We start from the raw sequence: 26,890 nt of genomic DNA, 5'->3' as shown, positions 1-26,890 counted from the left end.
ACTGAAGTTTGTAACAGCTTTTGCCCAGGGCTCTTAAATGAGGCTTTGCTGGGCTTTCAGGACAGATGGAAAAGTTATCAAGGAGAAAAGAACTACCATTTCCTGACCAGAAAGCAGACCGTGGACTCTCCTGCAGACTACTGCCTGATTTTACATCAAGGCTAACCACTATCACATTTTGTGACATCCTTCTCTCTCCTCACAAGTGACCTATGAGTCAGATTTTGCTACCTCCTTCCATCATAGGAGCACTCAGATACAGAAGCTGAGCTGTTGGAAAGAGTTTGGGGCAGGGACTGGCTGATCCCTCACATCCCTCATGTTAGCACAGTAAGGACTCTCTCACATGGTCCTTGAGTATTGCTGCAAATAACAAGGCTCCTGCTGCTAATGATTAATAAGCCATTACTGAGTCTCACATGGGTGGTGCTTAACAGATGGTCTTGATGTCTGGCATGGCACTGGTTCCCTTCCCATGTGGGGCCTGAATGTGTTCATCTTGTTTTTTTGGGGTGAATGTAAAATTTGGGATAGAAGTGGGAAATCAATAGGTTGACAGGTTGATGCCACTTGTGCCTGCAGAACTGGCTGTGCACCTCCAGCTCGACCTGTTTTACCCAGCACTGTTTCAGTCCTGAGCCCTCTGCAGCAGAGTACTCTTCTGCAGCGCCCTGGGTTCTCCCTCCCACACTGCTAGAGCACTGTCAACCTGCCCTGCTGTGCTCCCACCACCCTCTTCCTGTGCCCTCCAGCAGCTCTGCCAAAGCACCTCCTGCTAGAGCAGCCCTGCTGTTGGTGCTCAGTTGTGACCCACAGCATCTGCCTCTTGGCTTTGTTCCTGCGCCTGTTCCCTCTCCAGTGCACCTCGGCTCAGACCTGCGATACTGGGCTCCTTCTACAACTCCGCTAGTGTACCTATAGCCTTAACTGGAGGTCCATTCATTACTGTGCCATTTGAACTCTTCAGACTGCTCTGCTGGTCATCCAAGCATTTATCTGTGACACTCCAGCTTTCAATATCCCTGTAACAGTGACACAGCCCTGCCAGTACATCCTCCTAGCACCTACTGCAGCCATGTCATGCAGCATTTCAACTGTCCCAGGGCTCTCCCCTCCCTTTCCCTCTCCTTGCAAGTGGTCCTCTCCCTCATTTCTGACACCGGTTCTTCTGGTCCTGCGCAGATGTGCTTCGGCAGGTGAGTGCTCCTATGATGGAAGGCCAAAGCTGACCCAGCCCTGCAGAGAAAGTGTCAGGCCCTGGCCTGCCTGCTTGATGTGCTTGAAGCCAAGGGACACAGGACAGAGGAGAGAGGAAAGTGGAGATGAGGGTGTCTACCATGTCAGCCAGACCTGGGCCAACTCCTCTCAGGGCGGGCAGATTCAGGAGAGCTGAGCAAGAGACAGTGCTGGTCCAGCTGCTGAGCATTGCTCAGCATTTCAGTGACAAGATACTGGCAGGCGTCCTCCTGCTCCGTGGGGTCCCTCAGACCCCTTCTTTCCCTTCTCCCTGCTGCCCGAGTGGAAACGTACTCCCTACTATTTCCTGCCCCTGGGTTTCCTGGGACGCAACTGCCAGGCACTAAGCAGGGAGCCGGGAGCAGCTGTAAGGAGACCTCGCCTTTTCCTTTATGCACCCTGAGCCACCCGACAACTTCACCCAGGAAAGCTGAGAGTGAGAAAGCAAGCAGCAGGTCAGGGCCCTCCCGCATCGGGGCGGCCGGCGGGGAAGACGCGCCGCTGCAAGAACCATGTCAGCCGCTACGACTCCGTCAAGGACGGAAGCCAGGGAGTTAGTGATGCTCTCTCGGAGGACCCCCAGCCCCAGCGGACTTGGGAGCCGGTGTCCCTCTGCCCGCCCCGAGTTGCTCAGCGCTGCCCCCTGGATGGAGTGGCCCAAGCCCGCACCGGCACCCCCCAACTCCGTCCCGCTGGAGCACGCCGGGGCGGGGGGGGGGGAGTTGTCTCTGGAAGCGGCCCGTCAACCCCCAGCTCTGCTCGCGGAGGGGGCAGAGGAAGTAAAGCGGAGTTAATGGGGAGGGGAGCTAACGGCAGAAATATGAGAGGCTGCGAGGACACCTCCCCCCCATCCCCCCCACCCCCCACCCCGGAGTCACAGCCATTGTCCCTGTTCCCCCTCTGCCGCTCCAGCTGCTCTGCAAAAGGGTTAGAAAGAAACAAGAGTGGGAACCCACCGTGTCCTCCTCGGAGGGAGACAGGGGAGCGGTAGATAGAGACAGGCACAGAGTGGTGCTTGCTGCCGTGGAAGTGATGCTCATACTGAGCCTGAGATACAGACGAGGAAGAGGAGGCAGAAGAAGCCAGGTTAGAGGAACTCCACACAGAGCTGACGATACATCCCCAAAAGAGGGAGCACATCCACAGGGTCCAGGCGGGGCGGCGTCCCGAGCAAATGCTGGGGTCTATTCTCAGGTGCATGGTCAAGGCACAAGACACCTATAGACGGGCAGTCTGAATTCCAGCCAGAGAGAGAGAATGAGGTTCATGATGCCAGGGGACTCATGCTAGCAGAAAGGAGAGTCGCTTCCGAGGCTCTAGGGCGGGCGGGCGTTTTCAAAAGGCAAAGAGACAGTAAGTGTCTTGTGCGAGAGAGCGACTGCAAGGAGGGAAGGGGAGGGAGGGGAAAGGTTAGTAACCACACACAGAAGAATAAGACGCGCCGTTTCCCAGGGGTGGATCTACTGTGCTGGGAACCCGACGACAGCACCAAGCCTCCAGGAGAGCGCAGGGGAGCCGCTCATGTCAACGCGGGGGTCCCGGAGCTTGCACTGGTCAGGTTCCTCCAGGATCATGGGGTCCCTGAGGACTTTTCCCTGCCTGCGATCCCTGTCTCTCACTTTGCTGAGAGGGGCTATCGAAAACGAAAAAGAAGAAATAAGCCAGAAACCCCAGGTAGATTTTTTGATTTCTTTTTTTATCCTAATTCCAGGGGGGTTCTGTTGCTTCTCCACTAGCAAATGTTGCAATGCAGAACTGCTAGGCACACGCACACGCGCGCACACACACACACACACACAGATCTGGATTGTTATCCTCCTTCCACCGGATCCAGGCGACCGAGGGCTCAAGCCGATTAACCCTGCGCATCCGGGGAGGGCAACACCACGTCTTCCCGGACGGCTGGTCGAGGAGCAGAGGCCGAGGCCGGGCGGCGCGGTTCCGGGAGCGGGGATCGGAGCGAGCGGAGCCGGGGGCGGGATGCTGGCGGCCGGCGCGCCAAGTGCGGGCAACTCGGCCGCGCAGGTGAAGCGCAGCCTGGGCAGCCGGGGAAGCTGCTCCGCGAATGGGCGAGCCGTATGCAAATATCCCGGCCGCGGCGAGCCAATGAGCACGGCGGCAGCTCTCCGCAGAGGGACTGGCTGGCTCCGGCGGGAGGCGGGGCTAGAGGGCGCCCCCGCCCCCGCCATTCATGCGCCGGTGTCTTGCACACGCACCGGCCGTCCCCCGCCCGCTGAGGGGGCGTCGGGGCCCCGGCCCGGGCTCGGCCAGGCCACCCGGGCGAGCCTGGCGGTAGCGGTGGTAGTGGCTATGGCGGCAGCACTGCTGCTGCCAGCAGTGGGAAGCAGTCCGGACCCCAAAACTATTAGTAAAGGAGTTCCCCGCTCCCTAAGGGGAGCGCCTTGCACCTCACGGGGGACAAGCGCCCGGCATCCACCGCCGCTCAGGCGGCTGCGGCTGTCCGGCTAGAGCGGTCCCTGGGGAATTGCGCCCGCTCCTTCAATGCGAGAACGGGATGCGCCCGCTTTCTATGGGCACCCCTCCGAGTGTGTGCTGCCGGGAGCGAGAAATGCAACCGCTACCGGCCCTCTCGATGCTACAGGGGCGCCCCTAATTAATACCGTCCCCACCGCGCCGACCTGTTCTGCGTGCTCGTCCTGCGGCCGCAGCTGCACAGGAGCGAAGTGAGAACCGGGAAAGACCGTGCTCATTAAAACCCCATACTGCTTTTATAGTAATCATAGAATGGTTTGGGTTGCAAGGGACCTTAAAGCTCATCCAGTGCCAACCCCCCTGCCATGGGCAGGGACACCTTCCACTAGACCAGGTTGCTCAAAGCCCCACCGAGCCTAGCCTTGAACACTGCCAGGGATGGGGCAGCCACAACTTCTCCGGGTAACTTGTGCCGAGCCCTCACCATCGTCATAGTGAAAAACTTCTTCCTAAATTTTTTTTTTTTTTTTTTATTTTTCACGCTCCTGCAATAGTAGTCTGAGTCCAACCAGGGGTATTTGCACCTAATCATTGGACAGCAAGGACTGCCGCCAGAGTTTGCAGCCCATAAATTAATAAATAAAGGCAGCTGCATTATCTAGTAATTTACTGCCTATCAATTTGCATGGCAGAACTCCCCAGCCGCACCAGGGAAGCCAGGCATCAGTGGTGAAGTGACTTACGCTAGAGTCAGTAAGGAGCTTTGGAAAAGGAGTCAGCCAGCCCCAGGACTTCTAGCATTGTGCTGCACTGCCTCCCTCTCCTTCATTTAGTCATTCAAACCAGAATAAACTGTTTATGACTAAGTTTCCTTGTTTTCCCCTCCAGAGACACTTTTGTAGGTGTGCACAGATGCGCACGCCTTTGAAACCTCTCGCAAGTGTTTCCCCAATGCAGAGATGCAATGTTTTCGGTCATCGATCTCGATTTGGTACAGTATGTCAGTAACTTGTAATGATCAGCCTGAGCTGCACACCTAGTACTTTTAGCTGAGCCTGATATGCTTGCAATTTATTTTCCAGAAACTTACATTAAAAATGATCTAAATCAAGGGCTAGTGCAGTCAGAAATACTTCAGTGTTTTGCTGGGTTTAATCAATGATTGCAGATGGTAAAGCTGGAAAGCAAGAATATTACTTTCAAATTTATCCAGCATCTGCCACCTAAGAATATCAGAGTGCCATAAAATCTTTTATAAATGAAGCCATTCAGCACCTTTAGGTATTACTTTGCCATTCTGCAGAAAAGGAAATGGCGGCTCAGAGGCATTGGGCCAGTTAGTGACTGATAGACATGGGAACTGAACAGAACAGGCACAGAGATTCTTTATCGTAAACAGTACATGCTGTTAGTATAAACATTTGACTGATTTGGTGGCCATTTGTTAGCCTTAAAGTGTGAGTATTAGCTTTCTTCCCAGCAGGGCTCACAGCTGGAGACAGGGGTGAGTGTCCTGTGGTGCTGGTGCCTGCTGGCTGGTAGATTTGCAGTCCTGTGCATAGAGCACAGAGTAGTTTTATCATTGCAAGGCAACGGTTCCTGGCCTTGAGTTTTGTTGAGGAAGCTGGAGTTGCTGACATGTATTTGGTGAGATACCCAGAAGGATCCCAACTTCAAGAGGAAGCCACCTCCTGCTCCTAACTGTGCTTAGGAGAAGAGGCAGAATATAACCTGGCATGTCACTCTTGCAATGTGGCTGACCCATGAGGATGCTGCTAGCATCCACCTTGAATCCCTCACCACAGAAGTCCTAACTTTAACCCAGTTCACAGACAAAGTACTCTAAAATATTTATTGTGTAGTTAAACTATAGGGGGCTTGATGTAGGGGAAAGGATATGTACTAAATACACGTCACTGAAAAGCTTGTTTGTAAATACATTTCTGAATACATTTCAGACCCACCTATTTATCAGCAATGCACCAGTGATTTGCCTCCCATTATTTTACTTTTTCTCTGGCTAAAGCATCACAAAAAAGGACCAAACATATCAAATATTACAGGATCAAAATGGACTATAGATCTAAACATTGAGGACTTGCTGCTGCTTCTCCAGAAGGCAGTGGTGGAAAACTCATTCATTTGTATGGAAATGGATGTGTTTTAGGAAGCACAGCTCTAGAGGGAAGAGCAGAAGAACTTCATGGATACATTCCTTGCCACTTTCCTGCAACTATTTGCCCTGTTGCTGAAAGATGGAAGAAAAGAAACAAAAACCAAAAACCAAAAAGAGGGACATTTTGTTGCATGAAGTATGGTAGCATCCTTGGGCTCTTAATTCCCCTTTAACAGTCTGTCAGACCACATATGATTCTCTGTACTTGAGCCCCTGCTCATGCTGGCCACCTCTTTGGCTGCTGCAGGTGGCACAGCCCTTAATGAACAATAAATTACCAAGCTCCAAAACAAATCACTGATGTTTTCCTCACTCAGTCTTCCACCAACCCTTCCCCACATACTGAAGGGTACCAGCTTAGGTGCAGGGGATGTACAAAGCGGATGAGCATCACTTCAAACTGCCCTGGTCAGAGACAGAAAATGCCTAGGAATCCCTCAACAGGAGAAACAGCTGCTGTGTGCTGTCCTGGGTAAACCGCCCTAGACAAAAAGGAGAAAGGCCAAGAAAGCCAAACTGTAGGAGCACAACATAAAAAACTGGGAAGCTGGCTATAAATACATCATAGGGTTCTGGTGACACCATAAAGTGCTGGAACTTTACTCTGCCTTGCTTTATTAGGTGTCGGTGGATGTATTTACTACCCTGTAATTCACAGGTGGCTCATTTATTTAGCACTACTACTGCAGGAAGAGGGCAGATTTCAATTGCAGTTTCCCCTCTTGGGTTGCAAGGGAAAGTTTATAGTTAGAAGTTTCAGCAACATTATTCCCACTGGATTTACTCCAAAAGAGGAACTGTTATTTTCCTATTAGTTTATTTCATCCGGGTAAACATACAGTCTAAATGCCCTTGAATCTTCAGAACTGGGATGGTTACCTTAAAGGATGATGGTTCTTATCATAAGTTGCTTCCCAAAGATAAGAGAAAAATTGTCTTGTTTCTTACATAGCTCTTTCTTTTACTAAAAGAGCAGAGGGACACCATATTCTGTAGAAGTGAGAAATAATAAAGCAATTGTTTCTGAGTTTTAGAATCCCAGAAAGAGAGCCAGTTGGCTTCAAGCCCAGGAAAAGTACAACTCTCTCTATATTTCTCATTAAATCTTAGTTGTTAATTATTTTGCTGCACCCAGAACTGGAAAAGTCAGCTCTGCTCTAAAATCACAGATCTCAAACTGGATCCAAAGGGGAATCACCATTAGCTTTTAGTAATACAGGGTGACCGCCAGAGATGACAGCACTGGCTCCACCCAGCACAAAGTACAGCATTAGCTAGTGCATTGCTATATAATAAGGTTAAGAGAATAAGGTCAGCTAGAACAGCCTGTCACTGAAGAGCTTTACCCAAACAGAACTGTTTCTCCCAAGGTTCAAAACAGTCTCTTTTTTCTTTTTTTTTTTTTTTCAAATGTACTTTTCCAAGAACAAGGAAGGCAAGAACAGGTTCCGCTTATGATCTTAAAATAGTGTCTTCAATAAAATAAAATAAACCTGAGGGGACTGCATGCTGTAGAGAGCTTAGGACTGGCATATAGACACCTTTGTCTTTAGCAAGCTACTTTAAACACTGTGACCGAAAAGCTGGTAAGTTCCTCAGTCCTGCCAGCAGAATTAACTGCTCTGAGACTAGTCCCTGGTGCCACACTGTCCTTGTCATCACTGCTTCTCTGCAGGCAGCTTCAAGAGGCAAGTAAGACCCAGCAACACCAAAGAATTATTAGTGTCTGCTGATCCAGAGGGAAAAGGAAGGGTTGCTCCAGGCCAGGGCTGAAGACCATGCACACAGTTGCTGCTATGCAGTACTTTTTCTGCGTGTAACAAATGAGCTGCAGTCCCTGTAGTTCTTGGTTTTATTCTGTACCTTTGAAAATAAAGAGCAACCTATTCTCAGACTTCTGTGCTTTCCTTTAGCCTTCACTAAGTTCAGTTACCTACAGAAGTTCAGGCCTGTGCCTTATGTGTTACCAGTGACATAGGGCAGGTCTAATTCTTGTTTCAGTTCAGCTCCAAGGGACCACAGTTTGCCACAAGCAGCTAATACAGAAGCTTTGGAACCTTGTTTTGTTCTCATTCATATCAGGGTGAGTAAATTCAACAGACCCAGTAGACTGACAACCATGAAGGAAGATCTGACCCTTGATGTTCATTAGTGAAAAGTAAAATGCAAGCTGATTACAACCAGTTACCCTGGGCTAGCAGTAAATTAGCCAAAAGCAACAGTAACCACTGAGAACTTTGACAGAAGATGAGAGGACAAACTCAGTTCTGTCAGGTGTCCAATTTAAGGGCCAGAAATCCTGCAAAGTTCAGGCTTTCATTTTCTGAAATTTCACACCTATAGTCCTATGTTAGTGGAAACAAGCAAGAACAAGTGGACACACACACACACAGATACAGTAATATATCTCTTTTTGATAGGCAGTGATCAATTGGGCAAGAGGCAATGTCAGAATTTGTTGTTGCAAACTGACAATAACATGTTAGAATTGCCCCTGTTTACTAGAATGTGCGTATAAAGGACAATCCAGTGTACTCAGCACTATGTAAACTGACAGAAGCATAAAGGCCCTTCCCAAGAGAGCTTACAGACTTGCTGGAAAAGAATGAGCCAACATTGCTGGACAAGTTTTGTGAGCACATGGCACCTTTTTTGGCATAAGTCTGCTAGTCTGTGAACCTAAGAGAATGGAAAGGCTTAGACACTAGCAATAGCAGCTTCACACAGGAACACTAACGCAACTGATTTCATCCATAGGCTTGTAAGTTTCCATTCAAAGATCTCTGAATGTGCCGCAGATATCCCTGGCTACCTGCACAGGACACCAGTAAGCTTCCTTTCTTCTAAAGCTATATCAGAAATTAAGAGAAGATTCTTCTCACAGTTTGGACCACCTACAAGATCAGTAATTATGAATGTGCTTTGTGCTAAATGGTGGATGCTGAGGTTTGGTTTACTTCAATCATAATGAGGAGCTCTGATTACTCAAGTAGCTACCATCTCTCCTTCTCTCACACAAACACCTTTGTCTACCTCTGGGATAGTTTATCAAAGAGGGCTAAGCAGGCTCTAGTCTGCCTATCAGGCAGATATATCACACAAGACAAAACTGATCTGGTGCTGCTGCAGAGCTCTTCCCTCCAGGAAGGCTGGAACTGCATATATTCCTTTTACTCTCAGTAGAAGTTGGGTTCAATCACAAAACCATTGGAATGGCTAGGGTTAGAAGAGACCTTAAAGATCATCAAGTTCCAACCACCCTGCTATGGACAGGGACACCTTCCACTAGACCAGGTTGCTCAAAGCCCTGTCAAATCTCGCCTTGAGCACTGCCAGGGATGGGGCAGCCACAGCTTCTCGGGGCAATCTGCTCCAGGGCCTCACCACCTTCACAATAAAGGTAATCCTGCTACGTAATCTAAATCTACCTTCTTTCAGTTTGGCAGCTGCTCAGATCTTGTCAGGCAGAGAAACAGAACCTGCTTCTACTTCTTGGGTCAGTTTGGGGCAATGTGACTTTTTCCTCAAAGGTTTGTTTAGACTCAGAAAGATTACAGAAACTGGAAGTTTGAAGAAATCAGGGTTGTCCACCACTCAACCTTAAACAGTTATTGAGTCACCAATGAAGGAAAGGAGCCTGATGGTTTAAGTTCCTGACATTTCTGTCACAGAATTCACACTTCAGTATCTCTACTACCTACGTTTCACTGAGGATATCAGAATAAAATAGTAGTGACCCGTAGCATGTGCTGAGACTGATTTCCATCTTTTGTAACAGCCCCCTTTTACAGGTAGGCAACTTTCTAACCAACTCTGCAATTAGCCTGATTTTATGTTGAGCCAAATTCATCTCTAGCAAAACTTCTAGCAACTGGTGGAGGAATGCAAGTAGCTACTATGTTTATGGAAACAAAAATATGTGTCTTACTCCTCCTGTGGTTGGAGTCAATACTGGCAAGCCTAAGGTGAAGGCAAACAGCCTGTTACCATCCTAGGTGTGTGCTGCTGCAGTCCCTTGCCTTGACTGACTCTCACAGCAGTGAGAAGTTAGGCATACCAGCAGATCACAGAGGAAGATGTGTGACCTATTGTCATCTTGGCCATATCTATTCTGTAGATCTAGATTTAGCTCTCCAAGGTGCCCTGTTCCAGTCCAGCATCTTACACACTAGTGGCTAAATATTAGCACTGCAGAACTAACGTTTCATTTATGTCACAGATTCTTAGTGTGGAAGAGCTGGGAAATTGTTTTTAAGAGCTCTGAATTCTAAAAGTTAAATAGTACCTGAAAGGCTGAAGTAAAAAGAGACAGGGAATAGACAGAGTTGAAATATCTGCTGCAATAAATAGGGAACTATTTTAAATTTTACCCGTGAAAGCAGAAAGGAGACTTCTATTTTCCTTTTGCACTCAAAGAAATCTTGTCTGACACAGAAAGGTAAAGCTGGAAAAACCGTTGCTTTTGCTTCCTTAAACTGGCTTCTGTGCTAATGAAAAGTGAGCTCTCTAATACACACTGTGCACAGGCTCCCCTCTGCTTCTCTTCTCTCTTCCACCTATCGTCTTGTCTGGCTTTTGCCTGTAATAACCTGTTCATCTCACAGCAATAACTGTCAGGTGTCTGGTGTTGCTATAGTCTCCCAACTGCTGAAAAAAGAATTAAAAGAAAAGCAAAGAAAGATGTAGGGGTAAAATCTTTCAATGACACAAGTGTCTCGCTGCCAGCCAGCCAAAGAGTGAAAAGTCTCCCGTGGCCAAGCCTGCTTGTGTGGGAGCTGCTGGTAGGTGTAATTTCCTAAGATGTGTACCTTGCCTGTGTGTAGAAGACGAAGACAGAAAGAAGGTCAGAGCAGCCAAAGCTAAAGAAAAACAAAACAAAAAAACAATTGGAAGGACAAAAGATGACACATTCTTCTGCTTTTAACCCTGAAAGACCCCATGGTGCACAGCCTGTGGCAAACCAACATACTGGCAAAGGCATAACGAACAATAAGACCATTAGATGGCCTTCTCCTCACCCAAAGGAAGCAGTCATTTTTACATGCAGTGCCTGTGCTACACAACCTGCACAGGCTGGTACACAGTATGCAGTCTCTCAGCCACAGTAGAAATTAATTTCTTTCCTCTAGGTAACTAGGCTCATAATAGACAAGACAGCCAGGAACTTCAGGAGGCTACCTAGTCCATCTCTCTGTGACAAGGCAGGGTAAACTTTACCTACAACATTACTGGTGATGTCTAACAGTGATGACGAGCCAGTGCCTCTGGGAGCAGTATGTATCAGTATATAGCAACTATCAGCAGCATTTTTTTTTCTTTTTCACAAATCTGCTGTAGTCAAAGAAATGGCTTGTGGCACCTATAAATTACAAACACATTAATCAGGATATAATTAGCATTAACTTTCCTTGTGCCCACATATAAAGGTACTAAAACACTGTAACAGCAGTATGTAATGTGATGGTGTGTGGAGACATATATATAAGCATTTCACTATGTGAGCAACATGACGACCAAATAAGCAAACAAGGTGTGGTTAGTTGCTCAAAGGAGGCAACCAAGTACCAAAAAAGTTGCAACAAAGAACAAGATAAGTGTAAGGGATGCAAACATGCAAGGCATCCTGCTGAAAACACAAGAAGCTAGTTAGGAAAAAATAACAAGAGAAACATCACTGTTAGCAGCTGGAGACTCCACTTCTGAGAGAGTGAAAGCAGCATTAAAACATCAGGTATGAAAAGGGACATTGGATATGGAAGGCAAGACAGCATCACTTCCGACTTCCCTTATCCTTTTCTTCTTACCTCTTACCCTTCTGCAGCTGAGACCATCAAGGACAGTAGCTGGCAGTGCTAACTATACAGATTTGGTTCTATGGAACTATATAGTTACAGTTAATTTAGGAATACATGTTAAAGGCTAACAGTTTTGTATATAAAGTAATAAGTAATGATAATCACTGAGAATGAACCATTAGCATAAAGTGTGTTGCTAATTAAGGAATTCACTGAAGTTTCATTTTCAAGTTTAAAACTGGCCTGAATTGTCAGCCTTCTAAACAGTCTCTTCCAGTCTGTAATTCCCTAACTCACACATACATAGACACACATATTTTCAGTTAATATTACGGTCTGTTACTTCTTGCCCTATCACAGAAGAAAGATTATTTTCTTCCTCTTCACAGATACCACTTACATATTTACATATGTCCCTCCTTCCTAGACAAGGACATTTGTCCTGTTTTCCCTTAGAGATACATGGGGTTTAGATTGTGTCCATTACTGCTCATTTCCTAAAGACTTTTTCCAAATAGCTACATTTTCCTTGAAGTGCAATGCTCCAGACTGGATGCAGTACTTCAGATGAAGTCTCATGAGCACTGCATATGGAACAATTATTTCACGTATCTCATTGATGATACTCCCGTCTACATTGCTTGTCAGACATTTGTCCCTCTTACATAGAAGGAGGGCTTACATTAGCACCCTGATGACTACTTCCAGTTTTATATTCTGTAACATGGAAGATACGGCTAAGCTCTGGTCCACGAGTTCCTAGGCATTTTTCAGAAAGATTTTTTAAAGGTTTTGCAACTTTCAGAAAATGCAGCTTAGGTCACTGTATGCTGGGATGGGTAGTAGTACAGCCTCAGCTGTTTCCTGCTGATAAATTTAATATTACTGAATTCAGGCCCTGGCTACAAGGCATGCAACACACCCATACGAACAAATCAAATGGATGGAAGCAAAATACACTCCAACTCCATTTGCGGCAACTGATCAGAGGACTTACTGGGACACTTGGTCCCCGGGAGAGAACCTCAACAAAAGCACAATAGGAAGAATAAATGTAAGAAGCATGAATTGCTTTATAAACATCTCTCTCCTTGTGAAGCATCTCACTCTCCTGTCATTCCCCAGGGTCTCAAACTCCATTCTACCCACACATGCGCCTCCAGTGCTGCAGGTCTCCTGAGATACCACCAATTTCTTTGTCAAATCCTCCATCCTGCCTGTGATTCAAAGAGTGTTTGTGCTAGTTACATGGATACAAAAAGCCTGCTTCCTCAAACTGAACACTTCCCTTTACCCAGCACCCTCGTCTATGAGCAAAATGGGAGGGGATTTGTGTAGAGGGAGGCACCTAGCAGCAATAAAAACTCACTGGAGCTGCTAACATCAGAGCAAGTGCAGACGTCAGGCATACATGGCCTTTAAGTACCAGGCAGATGTGAGAATCTGGAAGTGGAAACAACGAAGGAGGAAGAGCAACACACTCCCTTACTGATAAGGTGTATACAACAGACAAGGAAGGCATAAACTGCCCGCAACACAGATGTACTATTTATTGGACAGGACAGTGAAAAAAACTCCAGCTACTCATTGTAAAGTGCCAAGGGAAAAGCTAATGAGAGGGATGCAGGGATTACATTTAAGGTAATCAGATACATACAAATACATGTGCATGCACACACGTGTTTCTGCTTTGCTCTCTCATTAGTAGCCACTTATCCCTTCCTTAGACTACCAGCCAGGGACAACTACAGAAGAAACCAGAGAAGGGGAAAATAGGGAAATGCCTGCATAACCTATAAAGGGAGCTCACCTAAAGAATGACACTTTTTTTTTTCCCCTTCTGAGCTTCTGGTTGGTCACACAAAAGCTATCTGCACCTTGGACCAATTCATCCCTTAAGTCATCCCTCAAGTTATAATCAGATCTGCATCATTTTAACTAGTTGCCATGTTTCACCTCCCTCCCCTTTTTATATCAGGCACCAAAAGTGAGCACTCAGGATGGAAAAGCACAGTCTGTCATTGACTCCTCCAGGGTACTGGCAGAAGTATGGTGGATACTGTGAGGATGAAAGAAATCTGAGTGGTCTTCAGGATGACTAACTCTGAATCATTCTGTTGCTGTATTCATCTCTGCATTCTGATCTCCTCCTGCACAAAAATCAGAAGGTAGGTATTCTGTGACAGCTCAAGCTACCAAAAATCCCCCCAAAAGATTGAAAGCAGTATGAATAAACATATATACAGGTGATCTGTGTAACACCTTTTCTTGCACGAAGAAGCTTCTTACCCAGTACCAGACCCTACACTAGACGTAATCCTCAGAAATGTAGCAGCAGGCAGATAAAAAGAGGGCATCTGATATTCTTGGCTACCTGAAAATATGTTGTTCTATAAGCAGCAGAACTACAGAAATAAATGAGTAGGAATTGAGGCTTCAAGTTTCCCCTTTGTCACCCCCCCCCCCCCATAGTCACTATAATAATGTCACCACATCACCCTCAGTTCCCCCCCACATTCTCCCACACTCCCTCCTCTGATGTGCTCAGATTTTCATCATATTTCCTTACCCCCCTTGTATCACCTTTAATTTCCTTCCCCACTCATGTCTTGCTTTGGCTGAGGAAGAGGCAGCCTGTATTGCAGCAGGTTCAGAGCTGCAAGCCTACCAGCTGGTAGACCAGCCCTTATGGCTCAGCAGGTATGAGGAACAAGTTTCTGTATAAATTCAGTATCTCTTGGGCTTCAATGCTTCTGTCAAATGTGGTGATTGCTGGCCAGGTGACCAAAGGCGCTCTGGCCAAACAGAGTGATTGCAGAAGCATCATTTTCTTAGAAAAAGAGACTAACATAATACTGTATTTTCACACTAGTACAGTATGGCCTCAAGCAGTGTGAGAGTTAAAGTTGCAGTATATTGGCTTCTCACTATGGGCTGGATTGCAAGAAACCTTCTGTAAAAGGAGTACCAGAGCCAAAGACTATGCTATGAGATGGGCAATTCAGCGTCTTAGATCTGTACTACATATATATGGTAATGAAGCATGTTTTAATCAAAGCATGACAGAAGGAAACCTTAAAAGGTGAGAAATTCTGGCCACTTTGATTAAGCATTACTCTCCAGTGCTGGCAACAGGATGTAGACTGGCTGGAACAAAAAGACAGGGATACTGCCTCTCTTCCCCACACGCAGACATTGCTTCAGTGTCAGAGCCAACCACTGAACAGTGATTGCATGGGAAAAAGAAATAAATCATCTAATGCAGTTCAAGGTAGCAGGAAAATACTACACAAGAGTAAATTTCAAAACTAGTATGACAGCATTTTCCCAACTGCTGTTGGGGAAATAGGTGGCATCTGAGGGGAGCCCCGAAACCCCCTGGCTATTTGTGGGTTCTGCAAGACTCTCTGATCTGTCCCCAGAAATTCTGCTAAGCATTAAAGAACTTATTAACAAAATTTTCATTTAAAGAAATATGTCCCTGAAAAGCTTCTGCTGTCAGCAGAAGACAATCTAATTGTTTTGTTTTGCTTTTTCGCAGAAAGCTGTATTACAACAAATCGCTCTCATTACCAGGTTTTCTTAGGTCATTAGTTACAGGCTGAAAATGATATATATCCAGATGTAACCTTCGGTTACAGAAGGCATGCTAAAAAAGTTTATAGGGCTAAAATCAGACTAGACAAAGCACTGAGACTACCCCAGGCAACAATCCCACACCATCCAAGTAGGACAGCTGGCATTTAGCAAGTATTTTTACCATCATCCATCTTCATTTTTCTCCCTCTCTATCTCCCATTTTTGTAATTGCCCATCCCATCCTGCACAGGAACACACACAGGCTCACCCACTCACTCCCATTTCTTCTCTTGCCAAGAAGAGCATCCTGCGTGGGATTCAGTCATTTGTTGTCCACAGAACTTCTGGTGTGTGTCTCTCTAAATAGCTGACATCTGGAGGAGCTAGATGCTTCTTATACCTTCCTTAGCAGATCATATGCTGCACAAGAATGTGAAAAAAATTGCCTCATTTTTAAAATATCTTCTCTTTATCTCCTCTACCTCTAACAGGGTTGGGTTTTGTGGGGATTAACAGCCCACTGCATATAGCAATCAGCTTTCAAAGCTGTTGTTCTCAGGGACACAAAGAGACCAGTATAAAAGTATATACTAATAGCAATCCATTACTTCTGCTGTCCATCGCTCACTTCTGTAACATGCGCACTGATCTGGGGGAAGAATGTATTACTCTAGAACCCTCTTGCAAAGATAGGAAAACAACCTGGGTACCCATGGTAACATTCAAGTTCTTTTAATTACTAGACCCTCTCCTCCCTCTTCATTATTCAGACACCTTAATTTTTACAGCAACTAAAACAGGGGTTTCACAGACTACAGACTTTTCTAACTACACAAACATGTTTCACTTAATGATTGTTTCTGCCTCACAAATAAATCAGGAGTCCACAATGACATGAGCCTGTAATTAAAGACCAATAGGAACACAGGAAGGGAAAGATGTTACATTTACTTCCAGTATGCCTCAATTCTGAATGCTTGATTTTACAACAAAACCAGAATCACTCAGAGCAGGGCTGTTGTTGGCTTTTTTTTATGTTCTCTCTTTCATACATACCTAACTATTCGTGTGCACATGTAATCTTTACTTCAATGGAGTATGCTTTCATTTAGAAAGTACAGCTAGTACATAGATGCTTCAAGTCACCCAGGCAAAAGAAATACAAACAGCCATCAAAGTGACGGGTAGCACAGATGCATCTAAATTGATTAAATTGCCATTGCTAGAACACACACTGCAATCTCCTTCCCTTTCGGTTTATTCAAGGTACCCTGTCATTCTTCTCCAGTCCTTTCCAAAGTGCTCTTGTTAGCAGGTTGAGAGAATTAAGTTAAGTTGACTCACCAACATTAATAGGTCTCTCTAATTCAATAGCAGCATGTTCAGAGAATGCCACCTGCTTCCTCTTTAAGCAAAAAATACTGAAACATGGGCAACACTTTGCCCAGCTGTTTCAAAAGCTGAAATTAGACACCCCTGTTTTAGCAGTTGTTTCAGCAGCCGGACACTGGGATGTGGATCAATAAGATTTACTAACAGCCTTGTTTGCTCAGATCCAATTGTGCGACGTTAGTGCTTCATCCCATGTTTAGAGAAATTTGTGCTGCAGGGGATAGTGTGAATGAATCAAAGAGGTCAGAATGTTCCTCTTCCCCATTGCTGGACCTTGACACAGTGCAAGAAAAATTGCCTGTTCAGTGGACTATGGGATCAAGATATACTGGTCTTGATCTAGCCGTATACAAGGACAAGCTCTTGAACCATATATAAACCAATGCAGTGATAAGCTGCAGGTACCATAAAACTGCAGGCTCGAGAGGTCTTTATCCTTCCATTCACTGCAGTGAGTTGTCAGTGCTGATAGCCAAAGCCAGCATGCGAATCCTGCCAGCTTTTCCATTACTGATTTTGGAGTAATCCAGCTACCACGCAAAACCAACTTTCTCAGCATCTAAAGCACAACTGTTCCACCAGTTGTCTTCACGTTCATTGTGCATCTCCACTGCAGAAACCTACGGCCTGTTGGAAACATGAAACCAAGGTGTTATGAAAGAACTGACTGTAAAGTACAAGACAAAATAAATGAACTCTTACTAAAATTATACTTTAGGAATTAGCTGGAGCTATTTCCAGTCTTCTATATCTGACCAGGTTGCTCAAGAATCCCAGTACCTTGTCCTAAAAGGAAGATGCAATTTCCTAAGTTGCCATATTTCACAATACAGTTCTGTTCGCCTTTCTCCCTGAGGCAAAATCAGTTTATACAGTGCTATCCAGAGCCAGTTATTTCCAGCTCATCGGCAACCCCTCCAGTGTGACTGTAGGACCAAGGAGTAAACAGGATGAGTAAAATAATCTATGTTATGACGAAGTGTGCAAAACCAGGAGCTCCATGAATTTGTATACACTGCAACTAAGAAAACGGCACTAGAATTCCTAAGACAATTCTCAAATTTACAACTGTCCCTGTAGTCTTAAGAGTTCCCATATAACGAGAAGACACAGATCTGCAGACATGAATGCACTCAGATATATAAAAATAAACATCCCCTAGAGCATGAGCTCATCTGTACACTCCCTTGGGATGGGTACTTGTGTGTTTTTAAAGAAAAGATGCAAGTACATTCATACATACAAACCCAGGTAGGTAGCATGCACGTCTACTGAGATCATTTATAATGTACCAAATGTATGCAAACCTACAGCCATGCCCACACAGCTCTACAGCCAAGGGAGTAGATGCCTCAGAGAACACTGCACATCATCAGATTCCCATCAAACACACCTCAGCTTTTCTCTTTCAAACAGAAAAGGGGTGGAGGAGGAGAGAAACTACTTGGCTGTCAAACCCAGTAATAAATGCTTGTCAAGAGCATTTTTTATGGGATCTAAAGGTGCTTGGAGAAGTGGGGCCACTACGGTCAAACTGCACAAGTTGAACTCAAGAGCAGTGAAGATAAAGAGAAATGGTGACACAGAGACTTTTCGCTTCTTCCTGGGGAACAATGAACAAATCCTTGAGAATGATTACACTGTTACACCTGCTGCCCCTGCTCTCAAGTCTGTGTTAGACAGAAGATGCTCCTATCTTCCTTCAGATTAAATGTGCTTAGTAAAGAGCGATTAGAGATCGGCACAATAATTATCTTTCCTCATTAGAAAGCAAGCCCTGGACCTGACTGAATATGACTCCTCTGTCAAGGCCATTTTTGGGCTGTAATAATGCTCAGCCAACATCAACGGGCACAAAATTTCATGTGAACAAAATAAAGCAACATATCAAGTAATCTTGTCTTTTTATTTGCTTTTTCTCTCCTAAGCCTGCTGAGTGAGGTGGGAAGGTGCCAAATTCCTTTTTAACTTGTATAAATGCATCTAAATGTCACAGAAGAACCTTGTTAACTGAAAAGATTTCCAAATCCTTTCCTCTCCCGTATCTAAAATGGACTGCTCTTTTCTGATTTCTAATTAAACAAGGCACTCTCTCTCAGCCCACTGCCTTTCACCATTGCTGGGGCCAGCTGACTGCAGCGACCCACAGCAGAGCTTGCAGTGTTCTGCAGCAGCCTTCAACAAAGTACTGCTTTGCCCAGCAAAGACAGGAATAAAAATGTATGTAAAGACAAGGCTGAAAGCTCCTCCAGCTATGGCATTAGCAGACTGAAGGGGCCTTTCTGTGACAGAAAAGGCAGGCTCCCTTATTAAAAATTAAATAAAAAATAAAAAAAAAAGCAATAAAAAAAACATTTGAAGCAAAGTCACTGCTTTGGTTCTTTACTATTACATGGGCTTGAAGACAGTGACTAATCCTGAAGAGCTGTGACGCCAGAGGATGCAGATTTGCCACAGTTTTCTATGGCCTTTGCAAAACACTAGCCCTGCTGCAAACAGTGCAGCTGGGTCAGCATCATTTAGAAAGGGGTGAGTGGGAACAGCTCAAGCTTCCATACTGGTGTTCACATAGATATAACTCTTGTAGGTATGTCATGCTAAGAAAGGTGGGTAGTGTGGCAAATCGTTACGAGAGCTGTGTGGTAATGGATGAGGGCACACAGCACTGGCTAGTCTACAAAGTTTAGAATTACAGAGTCCGACTGCTTTATGGCCCAAATGAATCAGCTCCTTCCCTTTTAGTACAACCAGCCATGATCCTTTCATCATTGCAAAGGCCACTCCTATCTCCTCAGTCTGCCTTATTCTTTGGTGTTCTCAGTAAAGGAAAAAAAAAGTGCTCTGGACAATAGGTTGCATTTTCATAAGAAAGGTATTAGGAGAAGTATTGCTTTTGTTCTACTGCCAAGTACAGGCCTCAAAGAAATTATCACATTCTATAGTCTGTTCAACAAAACATGCTGCAAAACGGTGTTACTGTGCAGCAGGAGGAGCAGAACTGTGTTAATGCGTTATAGTACCACACGCCATTGTCAAGTGAGATGTGTGGTCCCAATATGAGATGACATTTGATCAGACAAAACTTATTCTTCAAGTAATCACATAATCTACAAGAACACAGGCAGCACATAAAATCTACAAGAATGATGCAATTTAACATGTAAGAGCAGAGTCAGACATTAAATTTAGAAGAGCTGGCATGGCAGAAGGGAAACCTCGGGTTCAGTGCAAAGTAACCCTCTGCAAGCAACCACTGCAAATTAATCCACTGCAAAATACTGCCCCTTCTGGCACCCAACTCAAGAGAGACTGTCTACATTGGAAAATGAAGTCTCACAAAGGTCATTTTCTCTTTTTACCATCTGCCACAGTCTGCTAATTCCCAAGCAAGAATGTGTGCGTTTTCATTCAAGGTTGCAATCCAGAAGCTTGGACTAGTAAAACTATCAGCCTCTGAAGTCCAAATCTGAGAGCTGGCTCCTCCCAGGGCAAAAAGAGTGATTTTTTATATTTTTAAACATAGTAGCATTTGTTTTATTTGCCTTTTCCTTTCAGATTTGGGGAAGAGGAGAGGGGAACTGCGGGTGTGTTTTCATGCTTTCATCTATAATAGCTAGAAATCTTAGTTTCAGAAAAAATAAATGAGCAGATACAATGACACACCATGTGCCTGTGGGAGCTCAGATTTTAAGATACACATCAGACACCAGTGGCCTCAAAATTAAATTATGCACTAGCAATAAAAAGACATCTCACATTTAAAAAACAACCAGAATTCTTGATCAGTGAACATTTTAGAATCTCTGTTCTGCGGAGGCACATCCAGGTGTTTGCTAGGCAGATGTAACAGAGTGCTACTTCACTGGAGCAGTGTTCAGCTGCTGTGATCATTTAAATACGCATTTATTTGCCTTTGGAGTAAGAAAATGGAAAGCTGAAGCAGAGTTGTTTTGTGGCCCACTGCTAGTTACTAGCCTTCTCATCCAGGTAAAACTTGGGTAGGCAACAGTGTTCTCCCATGCAATGCCATAGCTTACCTAAAACTAAAAGTCCCCTGGGAATATGACCCATTTCCTCTGTCTCCTCTCTCCTGTGACCACCCATGTCCTTCCTTTTCTGTTTGTCTTCCTTTCCTCCGTGTTTTATGGGCTACAATGGGACAAGGAGCGAGAGTAGTACACGCATAACCCCATCGCTTCACCTTGCTGCTTGCAGCATTTCTCAATCTCAGGAAATAGTCCCTTTTCACTATTGCTGGCTGCACCTTATTTGCATAAGGATAAACTATGCAGTCACATTACCTCTCTTCTTCTGCAATACCACACTCTGCTGATGAGCCTTAGTTGTTTTAAACAGGGTTATGGTTTCTCTCATGCCCTCTTGCAGGCTTGGTGCTCTGCCAGGAGGCCACAGAATGGATGCACTGAATGCTGAATACTCCTTGTGCAACAGGCCAACAGGAGCTCCGAGGGGGAGGCACATCCAAGCTCCTGCAGCTAAAGCCTGGCAAAAAAAATTAGCTTTCCTGCTGTCTTAAAAGTGATGGATGTACACAGAGACTGTGCACAACATATGATCCTACACACTGTCCCCTGGAACCCTGCACACAGTATAAATTGCCAAATAAAGAAACATGCTCAGTAGCACTGACCTGAACACTACCTACAACACAGTAATGTAAGAGGTGATGTAACTCCACCGCACAGAATCAACTTTTGCTTGTAGGGTGTGTTTAGATGTAGAATCTATATATTCATATATTAGATTTATTACTGGCACATTCAAGGGGATGGCAGGAGATACCCTGGCTTGTTCCTTTTGCACAGAAATACAAACTTTTACACTGCTTCAGTGCTTCTTGAGAAAACCGTTTCTCCCACAGACCCCAAAGGACAGCAGGTTCCAGTCTAGCTGGAAATGGTGACAACTGTCATTCTTTCAGAACTTCTGCTTTAAAAGGAACTCTGTAAAATTACATATATTTTCTCACTTTCTAGGAATTAACCAGATCAAATATGCTTGACCTTATGATGAGAGGGAAATGATGGCGGTTTTTCTAACTGTCAAGGCTAAGACCTGAGAAAAAAGTTGAGGTCATATCCAGCAGGAAAGACTAAATTACAAAAACTATGTGGTTTAACCTCAGCAGTCCCCTTGTAAAAGCAGCTGTAAGAACCCCTGGCCAGCATGATCTCATGTGTAATTCACCTCCGTCATGTCCTCAAGCAAGGGGTACACATTTACAGTAAGTCACACACTAAACACAATTTATTGCCTGCTAGCAATGAGAAGGCAGGCTGCTAGCAGAATACCCAACTATGTAATGGTAGCAAGAGACCTCATAGTCTCTGGCTCCAAAGCTACTGCCTTCAAGGCTGCAGAAGACCTTATGTCCCTAAACTGAGCAGAATATGAAAAGCCCAGCATGCTCTGATCAGCTCTGGGTCTATTTAATACAACAGCAGATCACTCAGTTTTATTCTACAACGAACACGTAACCCTAGAAACATCCGAAAATACTGTTCCAAAATCTGCAACTCCACAAATAAACTGTGTAGTACACAGGAATGGTTTATATTTGCGCAATGTATAGTATCAAACTATTCCAAAGGAATTTAGTGTCACAGAGTACACAGAAAGCAAGTATTAGTTACCTAAAAATTTCAGAGAGCATTGCTGAGGCAGTGAGGGACAGAACAGACTGTCAGGGTGGAATCATCTCTGCCCCAAGACCCTGCCATTACATCAGATTCTCTCTCATCCTACCAACAGCAACCACTATTATTTTTGATATTGTTGATTTCTGCGCATAAATTCCTGCACAAATACAGCATAAAAGCAGTCCTCGGGTTTCATGCATGTGTGCATTGATACAGCCTCTAATTACATGATCATACACTACTCTGTTTGTCATGACTTTCATTCAGCACACAGGAAGAATACTGCCTTTTGAAGGTGGCATTACTTGATACTATGGTTTATCTTCATTGCTCCGTTTGTGGCCCCTTCTCCTGCACACTATACTAATCCTGCTCTGAAGAGCAATTTATTTCCACACAGGCATTTCTGCGGTGCCACTCAGCAGAGCACTGGACTGTTTTGCAAAAACTAATTACTTTGGACAACACCTTTCTGAGGTGATAGGCTCATTTTACAAATGTAGAGCTCAGGAACAGGGGAATTAAGTCAAAATGCCCACTAGTATTGAATGTGCAATTTCAGATTGCAAATTCTGTTTACACAGAGCACTTACCACCTTATGGCACCTTACACAGTTGAAGCACGTTTAGTGCTGACTTGGTTGCTGTTTTCAGGGCTCAATACTGTTTCCATCCAAGCTATATTATCTCAGGTTGGAGACCGGAACACAAGGAATACATAAATCAGGGACAGCCTGAGAAAAAAATTGATTTTGGTAGCTTATCCAGCATCATATCATGACCCTGGGGAAGAAAGAGGGATACACAGAACAAGATGCCCCTTGATCAATGCCTTGCTCAAGGGGCCTCCCTCCCTTATACGAATCCCCTGCCTCATTCACTACACATCCTGCTTCAGTAAAATCAAAGCAGGCATCCTGGGTACAAGGCAGTAGTTTTGAGAGCAGATCCCCAGTTTATGCCAGCAGCTAATTTTATTTTCTTTTCCCCCATACACAGCATTGTGGAAAGTCATAGGGGGGAAATAATGAATAAAGATGTTACCAATGATCATCTCATAAAGCCCATACCAAAGCAGCACAAGTTCACTGACACTAATTTTTAACTGCTTGATTTTGGATTGTCCCCAGTCCTTTCAGATTTATTAAATATGGAACAGTTGTAGGGGTTATATAAATATTTCTGTACACATGTATTTGTAAATAGATATACAAATTTATACATAACCACATTAAACCACATAGCCATTTCTGAAACTTACTTAAACTTTCAGTGAGTTCCTTTTGATTTAAAGACCTGCTACCATATCCACCAGCATTTCTGGTTTACATTTTTTATTGAACAAAGCTAGAACTGAAAACTAGATTTCCTTCAAATTCCCCTACCTGCATGATGCATGGAAATGAAAATGCCTGTCAGCAAAAGTAATGTGTTTAATACCATGCTAGCCCTAAACATCAGTAGAGATTTCTGTGTATTGCAGATAATTCTATCACCAAACCATACTGCTCTGTGATGTGCTTTTATCTTTGCTGTAGCATAATATCAATATTTCAATCATGAGCAAAGGAATGTTTTATGAGATTGATGTGGGAAAATACAGTGGCAAGTACATATAAAAGGGCAGAGAAAAATGCCAGGTAGTCATCATAAATGCCTTTCATTCCCACCAGAATTTGACTAGTTTATCCAATTCTAATCAACAAGGTGAGGTCCACTGGGGACCCAGTGACTTTGATTACATTTTCACTGCTGAAAAAGAACAGTAAGCAAACCGGAGCACAGATAACAGGATGGGGAGGCTGTCACTTACATCCTAGAAGCCTAGACCTTTACAAACCCAAAAGTCATATTTTTTTAAACTTTTACATTAAAAAGAAGTAGTGATTTACAAAAGAAGGAAATAGAGTGTGTGTGTGGAAGATTAAGTCATTTGCCATGTTAAGTCAAGCCATACTGCACATGTGTCTGGTAAGAGCCAGATCTTGCAGGGCAAATTTACCCAGGCAATAACCTCTGCAATTCCACAGTGATGCCCTGAGCAGGCAGCAATTTGGGCACTCCTGGAACCTGAGCCCAAACAAGAGCCCTGTATTGCTCTGGCTGGGTGAATTATTCACCACTTGCTTACCTTTGAAGAGGACTTGGCACTTCAGAGGGAAAACTCTCAGGTACAATTATACTGGGAAAAAAAGGTGCTTTTTTCCCTAGATAGCTAAGTGGCTATCTGTGCCCCACACTGGCACAATAAATAAGCTTGTATATATATGCTCTGCATGTAACTCTTCTGGAAAATCCACTAACACAGACCATTTATCCTATTGTCTTTTTTTTTCTCTCGGGCTTGCAGTTCTGTTTGACAACAGAACTGGTGACCATTACTTAACCCTTTCCAACAATAATTCTTCAGCTGTTCCACCAGACTGATGTTTTAGTGTAGTTTCGTGTTAGGTACCTCAATATTTGGGTGTTGAACTGAGAACCTTTACAGGAACCCGAGTTTCAGTGAAAGCATGATCACCCTCTGCAATCAGTTTTAAAATTCAGTTTCAAATCATTAAAACTGAGGTATCAAAACCATTAGTTCTGTAAATCTTCACTGCTTTGATCGGAAGCAAAAGGAAAACTTGCAGCCCAATCTTTTCCAAAGGACTCTCCAAATCTACTGTCCCCTTATCTCCAACTCAACACAATGTCCCTAGGGACATTCAGATAGTTTTTAGTCCATCTGGAACAGTGCTCATTTCAAGGCCAATTTGAATGAAATACCTAAAAATCTCTTAGAAGATAACTCTCATAATAAGCACTGTACATTTTACAAAGTTACATTATTACCAGGCAGTAAATTCATCTATTTCCCCAAATCCCTTACCAACTTCTTTTAAATACATAAATAAAAAGGGGGAATTTCAGTGAATATGATTTTACAATATGTGGATCTGAGACATTTTAATAAGAAATGCACCTCCAGGCTAAGAGGTATGAATTGTACACTGAAGGGAATGCTTTAATACACTGTTTAATGCTATCATCAAAACTGATGATAACATGATGGGTTTTATACATTTGAACATTTATTTAGAGCTGGAAAAAAATAAGAGTGAGAGCCATACTTATATATTAGCTAAATGTCAGAAGTAACACTGAACCAGCCAGGTAGTACATAGCTCCTACAGCATTCCTTCTCCCTGACCAAAAACCATTATCTGAACAGAGAGATCCAGGGATTTCTTTTGAGAATGACCCACAAAAAAATATGCCTGCCTCTCCTGTATATCTCACCAGGTCATGCAAAATGACCCACACCTACCATGTCTTCATATGACATCCTCTTGCTTCTAAGTACGGTGTGCATTTTCAAAAGCTCTGACACATAGTCTGAGTATGACATTTTGATAATATAGCATTTGAGGCAGGTGCAAGATGGACAGGATACTGCTGCCCACCAGGGATCAACCTACGTCAAACAGGAGCCCTAAATATCCTTTGTTGCACAGAGAGATATGCAAGAGACCATGGTTCTGGAGAGGACAGCCACAGCAGCAATCAGTATAAGCTCTCTATGCAAGGAGCTGGCCAGACCTCATGAATCATAGGTAGATAGTCAACACTGTAGCACAGATAAAAATAACTTTTTAGGAGAAGGAAAACGTTTATTCCTTAGCTATAACCTTCCTAGCAGGACCTTGCCAGAAAACCCCTCAACTATATAGCCTGTGATCATGCAGAAATTCTCCTTTAGGAGTGTTCCTCTTACCTCTTCTACAATGAGGTAGTGGAGGTCAGTAACATGAAGGCAGCAGCCCCTTTCAACTGGCAGCAGCCCACTAGAAGCCACCCAAGCCTTGATGCTTCTCCCTTTTTCCAACACATAGGAGAGGAGTAGTATTTTATGGAAGCAGTCCTAGATCCCCCTGAGTTAGATGTCTCTGCATAAGCCCAGGACTGCAATGTTTGTGTGTTTTTCACTCTCGTAGTCTCAAGGATGGGAAGATTGTCAGGGCCCATACGGGAAAATCCCCAGGAAAGGATACTGGACTTACTTCTGCAGCATTGGCTGTGCAAGGAGAGGCTGAGAAAGTGATGTTGTATTGGCTTTAATTAGTCCAAAATGTAAGCTTTATTTTTATGTTCCCTGGACCCCACCATGCTTGCGATATAGGAGGCAGTATGATTACACAGCACAAACCCATTATTGTGTTCCTATTGACTCAGGTTGACAAGGTCTGTTCTAAGTCTTTGAACTAGTGTTGCAAAAGGAGTGCTTTTAGACTTCTGAAATGCCACGTAAAAGTAAAGTTGGCCTTTCAGTGTCCTATAGTAGGTCTGTGCCTAAATTATGCAGGCTCTAGCAAAAAGTATTAGCTTGCACGTAAATGTTTTCTCTTGCTTTTTTATTCCTCCAATGAGCAGGAAGTGCCTAGAGTCCTGGTAACTGTGAATGGTGAAGACTGCTCGCACTTGTCAACAGAAACAGGTTTTGCACCGAACAATAAAGTGTTCTGGCACTTTCCAATGTGTATTTGTTCTTAGCTCTATACCCCTTATGAGGGATGCTTATATTTCTACACATCCACTGAGGATAAACAGGGAACACTTGAAGCCACCCTGTGCCCACT

The 26,890-nt window shown here is 44.3% G+C and overlaps 1 protein-coding gene and 1 long non-coding RNA gene across 40 annotated transcripts in view; one reads left to right on the top strand and one right to left on the bottom strand.

The window, feature by feature from the left end:
- NRXN3 (neurexin 3) overlaps window positions 1–26,890 on the bottom strand; it is a 1,035,236-nt gene that overhangs the window by 380,037 nt on the left and 628,309 nt on the right. For 7 of the 39 annotated variants that reach the window (XM_062636191.1, XM_062636194.1, XM_062636192.1 and 4 more), the window contains exon 1: window positions 2,193–3,119. The exons of the other annotated variants lie outside the window; for them this stretch is intronic. In XM_062636191.1, the coding sequence (XP_062492175.1) occupies window positions 2,193–2,436 (244 nt within the window). In that variant the 5' untranslated portion in view covers window positions 2,437–3,119. Of the gene's footprint in view, window positions 1–2,192; window positions 3,120–26,890 lie in introns of those variants that run through there. 39 annotated transcript variants of the gene reach the window in all.
- Window positions 4,792–7,737, top strand: LOC134172773 (uncharacterized). The gene is made up of 2 exons (XR_009968008.1): window positions 4,792–5,076; window positions 7,521–7,737. It is a non-coding gene; the product is annotated as an uncharacterized LOC134172773 (long non-coding RNA).

The sequence above is a fragment of the Pezoporus occidentalis genome, unplaced genomic scaffold (genome assembly GCF_034315485.1).
Source record: "Pezoporus occidentalis ecotype Australia unplaced genomic scaffold, CSIRO_AGI_Poc_V1 ctg47, whole genome shotgun sequence".
Lineage (NCBI taxonomy): Eukaryota > Metazoa > Chordata > Aves > Psittaciformes > Psittacidae > Pezoporus > Pezoporus occidentalis.
This window is presented reverse-complemented; position numbering and strand designations above follow the sequence as displayed.